The sequence below is a fragment of the Chiloscyllium plagiosum genome, chromosome 19 (assembly GCF_004010195.1).
Source record: "Chiloscyllium plagiosum isolate BGI_BamShark_2017 chromosome 19, ASM401019v2, whole genome shotgun sequence".
Lineage (NCBI taxonomy): Eukaryota > Metazoa > Chordata > Chondrichthyes > Orectolobiformes > Hemiscylliidae > Chiloscyllium > Chiloscyllium plagiosum.
Window position 1 is genome coordinate 54,735,519 of NC_057728.1, and position 8,338 is coordinate 54,743,856.

At 42.3% G+C, this 8,338-nt stretch overlaps 1 protein-coding gene across 1 annotated transcript in view; it reads left to right on the top strand.

The window, feature by feature from the left end:
- The window catches only part of stab2 (stabilin 2), a 181,790-nt gene that overhangs the window by 108,322 nt on the left and 65,130 nt on the right, over positions 1–8,338 (top strand). Inside the window, exons 39-41 of the mRNA XM_043709921.1 lie at positions 2,970–3,065; positions 6,385–6,430; positions 6,547–6,623. Of these exons, the coding sequence (XP_043565856.1) occupies positions 2,970–3,065; positions 6,385–6,430; positions 6,547–6,623 (219 nt within the window). The remainder of the gene's footprint in view (positions 1–2,969; positions 3,066–6,384; positions 6,431–6,546; positions 6,624–8,338) is intronic.

Here is an 8,338-nt window from a genome sequence, read left to right on the forward strand (position 1 = left end):
CTGAACCTCCTTCCATCTATCACATTTCCAATGCCCCTCCCCCAAGTCCCTCCTCCCTACCTTTTATCTTAGCCTGCTGGGCACACTTTCCTCATTCCTGAGGAAGGGCTCATGCCCGAAACGTCGATTCTCCTGCTCCTTGGATGCTGCCTGGCCTGCTGCGCTTTTCCAGCAACACATTTTCAGCTCTATAAGGCTCTGGTCAGACCACATTTGGATTTTTTTTGCCACTTTGGGCTCCATTTCTCAGGAAGGATATATTGGCCTGGGGCATGTTCAGAGGAGGTTCACGAGAATGGTCCCAGGACTGAAAGGCTCAACAAATGAGGAACATTTGAGGACTCTGGGTTTATACTTGATGGAGTTTAGAAGGATGAGGGGGGATCTAATTGAAACATACAGAATACTGAATGACCTGGACAGAGTAGATATTGGGAAGAGACTAGGTGGGAGAGACTAGGACCTGAGGGCATAGGCTTAGAGTCAGGGGAAGACCTTTTAGAACAGGGATAAGGAGAAATTTTTTTCAGCCAGAGAGTGGTGAATCTGTGGAATTCATTGCCACAGAAGGCTGTGGAGGCCAGGTCTTTGTGTATATTTAAGACTGAGATAGATGGCTTCTTGAGTACCAAGGGTGTCAAGGGTTAGGAGAAGAAAGTGGAAGAATGTGGTTAAGAAACTTATCAGCCATGATTGAATGGTGGAGCAAACTCGATGGGCTGAATGGCTTAATTTCTGCTCCTATGTTTTATAGTCTTATGGTCTAATCTCTATGAATTGTGCATGATATATTATGGAAAATTATTTATGTCCTTAATTTGCCATTAAGCACTGCAGAATTGATAAGCTAATATCATTATACAGACTAATGACTGTAGTCTTCAGTGTAATATCAGTTAGGGTTAAGTACATACAGAGGAAGGGCATTGATTTGATGGTTACTTAAGCTCATATAAAGAGACACTCACAGAAACAGGAGTAGACTGGAGTCAGGAGATAGATATCTGTCTGTCTGGTTTAGTGAATAAATTCATTACAAGGAAAGACTCACTCTGATTTCTTCCTTCGGTCAAGAATACACCATTCTATGGGCAAAAACTGTGGGTGGCACGGTGGCACAGTGATTAGCACTGCTGCCGCATAGTGCCAGAGACCCAGGTTCAATTCCCACCTCAGGCAACTGTGTGGAGTTTGCACATTCTCCCCGTGTCTGCATGGGTTTCCTCCAGGTGCTCCGGTTTCCTCCCACAGTCTAAAAATGAGCAGATTAGGTGAATTGGCCATGGTAAATTGCCTGTAGTGTTAGGTGTAGGGGAATGGGTCTGAGTGGGTTGTTCTTCGGAGGGTTGGTGTGGACTTGTTGAGCCGAAGGGCCTGTTTCCACAGTGTAAGTAATCTAATGCTGGTTTCAATACTAAGGCTGGATTTTAAATTCCCCTATAAAATATGAGGATAGCAAACAAACTGAATGGGTATTTTGCACCATGTGTGGTGATCCACAAAGATCATTGCTGGAGCTGCTACCTTTTACAACTTGCATGAATAATTTTAAGAAGAGACTGACATTATTACTGCTAAATTTGCTGATGATTGAAAGGATAAAAATAAAAATCATGTGGATTATCTAAATGTCAAACGATTGCAGAGGTCCGAGATGCAGAAGAAATTGGTGTTCCCAATGTACCATTGCAACTACTACAAATAGTTCGGAAAACTAATGGGACATCATCACAGGTTGTGAGTGGAATTGAACATAAAAGTAGAGACATTATACTTCAGTTATATAGGACACCGGTGAGACTAGAACTGGAGTAGTGTGTCAGTATTGGTCTCCTTATTGAAGGAAGGATGTAAGTACATTGGAAGCAATTCGGCAATTACTAGATAAACACCTGGAAGAGGGTGTTGTCTTGTGAGGAAAGGATGGATAGGTTAGGTTTGGATATCCCTGGAGCTTAGAAGAGTGAGAGATGACTTGATTGAAACATGTATGACCCTGATGGGCCTTGACAAGGTCAATGTGGAGAAGATGTTTCCTCTTAGGCAAAATCTAGAATTGGGGTCACTGATTAAAATAAAGGGTCACCCTTTTTTAACCTCATGGAGGGTCATTGAGTCTTTGGAGTCCTCTCAAAAGTCATTGACTCAGATTATTTTAATATTTTTAAGGCAGAGGTAGATAGGTTTTTGATAAGCCTGGGGGTAGGCAGGAATATAGCATTACCAGGTCAGCCCTGATCTTATTGATTGGGAGAGCACGCTCAAGGTGCTGAGTGCCCTACTCTTGTTCTTATTTCTTATGATCCTAGTTCTCATGAAATCAGCCTGGTATCGCTTATGTCCACTTTTCTACATTTTCAATATAACCCTTGATTCTCCCACTGATCAAGAATCTATCTATCTTAGGTGAAAGTGAGGATTGCATATGCTGAAGTTCAGAGTCGAAGAGTGTGGGTGCTGGAAAAGCACGGCAGGTCAGGCAGCATCCGAGGAACAGGAGAATGAACGTTTTGGACATAAGCTCTTTGGCAGAGTTGATCTAGGGTCATATGATAGAGGGTAGGCTGTTTTGGACTGAGCTAAGGAGACGTTTCTTCACTCAGGGAGCCTGTGAAAGCGGTTGGGGCTAACACATTGAATATTTTCAAGAAGATGTCAGTATTGTTGCAAGGGCTAACGGGATCAAAGGGTATAGGGAGACAGTAGGAACAGGCTACTGAATTGGATGATTAGCCATGATCCTATTGAACGGAGGAGCAGGCTCAAGGGGCCAAATGGTCTACTCCTGCTCCTGTTTTCTGTGCTGTCTATGTTGCTATGCAGTGTTTCAAAGAAAAAGATTCCCTTCATCTTCTAGAAGTAGCCTTGCCAAGAAAAGTCATTTTAAAAATTATGTTTGTTGCTATGCTACAGGGTGTTTCTTAACTTCTGTTGCAATTATCAACATGTTATTCTTAATCACTTTCTAGAATGTAGGTGTGTTAATGGTAAATGCAACGAAGGAATCGATGGGGATGGAACTTGTGAATGTGATCTGGGATGGAAAGGAATCAACTGTGATGTTCGTAAGTTGGAATTAACTCTGTTAAGCAACAATGAGCTCGTTTGTAACAGAGACAATAGCTATCCAGCACAATTAAGGAGTCAAAGGCAACGATATTTTCTCCTGAGAGCTGAAGGGAGAATGAAAATTATCGTTATCCTAGAAGATCATAGATTGCTTTCTTATGAGATAGAGAGAAAGAGGGAGAGAAAGAGAGAGAGAGAGAAACAGCTGGTGATGAATTTAACCTGATGGTCCCCACACTTCAGGTGAGATGTGAAGTTGAGATGGTGGGACTTTCATTGTGACCTCAGCTGGCATAGGAACATTGCTGTTGGCATCACTGACAAACCACTTGTCCAGCCAACCGAGCAAACTGACCCCCATTTCTTATAGCTACTGCCCTGTTAAAATGGTAAATAAACAGTTTTCTTCTGGTTGCTGAAGGTGTCAAACAAAGTGGTGATCCCAAATTGTCTTCGAACAAATAACACATCGCTTCTAATGTCTGTGCTGCCTCATTGAAAGAAATTATATAATTAATCCCACTCCTCTGCCTTTTATGTAAACCTCTGAAAATATTTCTCTTTCAAGTATTTTTCCCCATCAAGAGCTGAATGTTTATCACTTCATTGGTGTATCTGAAACCAGTGAATGGTTGTAAGTATGACATTTCGAAAGTGGGAGGAAAGTGATATTCTGTTCTGGACCCTCTGTGTACAGATTACATATAAGTTTAGTCCTAGTTGTGCAGGTGAGGAAAGGATCAGGAAAATACATGGTAGCCAACTACAGGGTTCATTGCAATAGTCCAGGGTTTCATGATGCAGCCTCTTTGGTTATGCCTCTACCAATCAGAGTCCACTTGCCAACTAATCAGCATCCTTTCATCATGCAGAATAAGTTGTTATTCCTATTGAGATATTCTATTCTTGCAATTCTGCCTTGATGAATATAAGGTGAAAATTTTCAACAGCGCATCTCTTTGTCAGCCAAACCAAAAATAAATGAAGATTTAGAAAGTATCACCTTCATTTTGAAATTGGCAGCAAAATGATGTTGCCTAATTTTGGAATGTATTTAGCATGGCACCTTATCTCAAGACAGACCATGATGAACGATGAATTAATGATATAATTTTCAATTGCATAGCTTCCACAACTTGTGAAACCATCTGTCATTTCTTGATATCACGTCAAATGTAGAGCAATAGGTTAGGGGATTGGGTCTGGGTGGGATACTCTTCGGAGGGTCGGTGTGGATTTGTTGGGCCAAATGGCCTGTTGCCACACTGTAGGGATTCTATGATTCTAAAGAAAATGAGCATTTCAGAATGATGTCCAACAAGACCATGAGTACGAGATGAAAATTGAATAAAGGTGAAGATAAAGTTGCCATTGGCCCACTCTCCCATTACAAAGAGAAACAATTAGTAATGGTTTCACCTGAGGGTTACCACACCTCAGGCAAGGGGAGAGGTTGACAAGGAGAGTCCTTCATGGTCACCTCAGCAGATGTGGGAACTGAACCCATGCTGTCAGCATCACTCTGTACTGAAACCTAACCAGCCAGAGAACTAAGCTAACCTAGAATTAGAATTTGAATTAGGTTTACTATCATGTGTACTCAAGTATAGGAGTACAGTAAAACATTTACAATTTCGTTCCCACATGGCTCCATCTTAGGTACGTAGTTATGTAGGTACAAATATTAGATCCAAAATAAGAAAAAAAAAGTGATGTTACCTTACAGTTATTCATTGTATAAGTTAGATAAATAAGATAAATAAGATAAAGTTCAAAAGATAAACATTACAGTCTTTCTATAAAGGGCCACCTATTGATTGGATACATCCTTTCCAATTGTTTTTGGCTATGATATCAGAGGACGATGTGTTGCCCTGATTTTTTAACAATTTTTCTCAAAATAGTAATCCACATATCTATGCACTTTTAATATAAAACACTTTTAAAATGTTTTTAATGATTGTTTTTAAAATTATAGCATCAGGTCTCAGACCTGCCATAATTATGGGGTTATATGTCAGATCTGGCATAATTTCAGCAAATTCTCGAACAGGTTTGAGGGATTAAAAGGCTTGCTCCAGTTCCTATGTTCCTGTGACTTGTGAGATTAAAGCCATCTCAGTTAGATTTAAAATACCCCACAACAGTATTTTGAAGAGCAGTGGGCAAGTTCTCCCCACTGACCTGGCCAATATTAATCCCTTGAGCTAAGGTTTGGAAATAGATTCTCTGATCATTATCACATTATTGTCTGTGGGACTGTGTTTTGTGAAAACGGTTGCCCACGATTTCAATATTACATTCCCCCAGAAAATTCCAATTTGGCTACAAAGTGCTTTGTGATGCCCTAAGGCCAAGAAAAATGTATTTGTTTTATAAACTAGTGTTACCAAACATGACATGTGATTCTCTCCTATGTTTATTCGTATCACATGTCAGGATATCCCAGTATACATCACAATGAATTATATTTTCCCAAGTGCTATAGCAGCAATGGGTTAGTCAATTTGTGCTCAGCAAAGCCCAAGTAACACCATTTCCTCCTTTAGCTGGTAGCAAGGAGCATCAGTCAGTACATGCTTCTCAGCTTCCAGTATTGCCAAAGTGAAGAATAAACAGCGGGTCTTGGTTTAATCCCTCAGCTAAGAGATGGCACATTTGCCAATGCAGCCGTCCCATGGCACCGTAAAGGTAAAGCCGCCATACTCCCAGAGGATTGTTGTCGTACTAGTGACAGACAACTGGTAGTGGGGTTAACATGAGGGTCACTGAAATAACTTCACAGAGGCTGGTATCCTGTCACCAAGTCATCCTTTATTTACGCGTGGAGAGTCCTTGACACTGCTGGAGCTCCCTCAGAGCCAGCTCTCAGAATCTCAGACACTCCTATTTATATCAGTGAGCCAGCACTCCCTGATCCAGACAGGACACTCCTATTCCCTGAGGTCCACCAGACTGACCTTGTTAATATCACTACAGTCACGCGTCTCCTGGCAAGGGGCGAGGTTGAGAAGGTAGGAACTTCATGTTAACTTCAGCCGCTCCAGGAATTGAATGCACACTGTTGGTGTCACTGTACATCATAAACCAGCCGTCTAGCTAATGGGGTTAACCCGCCCAGTGTCAGCTGTGTGTGTGTGTGTGTGTGTGTGTGTGTCCCTACTGGGTCTTGCAGCCAGAACTGTTTGACTCAAAAATGATAATATCAAGATTTTGATATATTCTTTCTATAATAAGATTTCTAATATTTAGTATGACATGAGTTAGAATGCTAAATGTGAACATCTGCATTGTGCCTTTGATTTTTATTTGCAGAAATCACTGACGACCTGTGCAACATGACCTGCCATTCGAGTGCTAAGTACGTGCCCCTCCACCATTTTCCTTTGGGTAACAGAACAGTTTCAACCTTAATCAGATTCATAGGTAGCCAACTTATTTGGTGTTAACATTTTGAACTTTTAATCCTCTTCACAGCTGCATCTCTGAAATATCTGGCAACCCATACTGTAAATGTGTAACTGGCTTCAAAGGCAATGGCACATTCTGTGAAGGTAAGGTAGGACTCTGAGCTCTTACTGTTGGAACCTCTTTCCCCACAGATGAACTATAGTTGATAAATACTTTATTTGAAGAGGTGCATTATAATGGAATGGAAAAAGGAATAATTGAGCACAGTACGCTGATATAGTGAGATTAAACTGAATGAGCAAAGTGCCTGTGGATGATAAATACAGCAGCGACCAGTTAAGACATAAATTCAGGCAGTAAATTCTTTATAATTTTATAAGTCATGTCAATATTTCCATTCCATCAGTTCATTCAAACTCCTAAAAAGAGAGGCAGGTTCTGGTTTCCATTCTGTCTAGCAATTAATCTTTGAGCTAATTCATCAGTGTTTAATCAATATCAGCTCAAAGCCTTAAAGTGGGCCATGTTTACATTAGTACAGGGAACAACATGTTAGATGGTACCATCTTCACTTCTACAACACAGCACACCCTCTGACTTAATTATAAATCACAAATAGGACATACACACCATTCATTTTCTACTCCAAAGTGATACATTTTGAAAGTGCAAAATAATTTTAAATAAAAATAAACTATTTAATTTCCCTCACTGAAACTTTAAATTTATAAGAAATTTGTAATCTGTAAAGTTTCTGCTTTCCCACACAGCAGTTGCATTCTGGCTGACCCAAGGCTGCATTCACTCAGTGGCAGCAGATTATTGCATAATGCTTGTTCTGGCTGGTGTTCCCATTGCTGTGCAAAAGCACATCATCTGACTTAGTGTGAGTGTAGTAAACCTCTTCCTACTGCTCCCTCGACCATGACCCCCCCCCCCTTCACCAAACCATCATCTCCTTATCACAGAACCTTATCACCTCAGGAGATCTCCCACCCACAGCTTCCAACCTCATAGTCCAGGAACCCCGCACTGCCCTGTTCTACCTCCTTCCCAAGATCCACAAGCCTGACCACCCCGGCCGACCCATTGTCTCAGCATGCTCCTGCCCCACTGAACTCATCTCTACCTACCTCGACACTGTCCTATCCCCCCTAGTCCAGGAACTCCCCACATACGTTCGAGACACCACCCACGCCCTCCACCTCCTCCAAGACTCCCGTTTCCCCGGCCCCCAACGCCTCATCTTCACCATGGATATCCAATCCCCCTACACCTCCATCCGCCATGACCAGGGCCTCCAAGCCCTCAGTTTTTTCCTCTCCAGACGTCCCCAACAGTACCCTTCCACCGACACTCTCATTCGCTTGGCCGAACTGGTCCTCACCCTTAACAAATTCTCCTTTGAATCCTCCCACTTCCTCCAGACCAAAAGGGTAGCCATGGGCACACGTATGGGCCCCAGCTATGCCTGTATCTTTGTTGGCTACGTAGAACAGTTGATCTTCCGTAATTACACAGGCACCACTCCCCACCTCTTCCTCCGCAACATTGATGACTGCATTGGCGCCACCTCGTGCTCCCACGAGGAGTTGGGCAATTCATTAATTTCACCAACACATTCCACCCTGACCTTAAAATTTACCTGGACCATCTCTGACACCTCCCTCCCCTTCCTGGACCTCTCCATCTCCATCAGTGACGACCGACTTGACACTGACATCTTCTACAAACCCACCAACTCCCACAGCTACCTGGATTACACCTCTTCCCACCCTACCTCTTGCAAAAATGCCATCCCGTATCCCCAATTCCTCCGCCTCCGCCGTATCTGCTCCCAGGAGGACCAATTCCACCA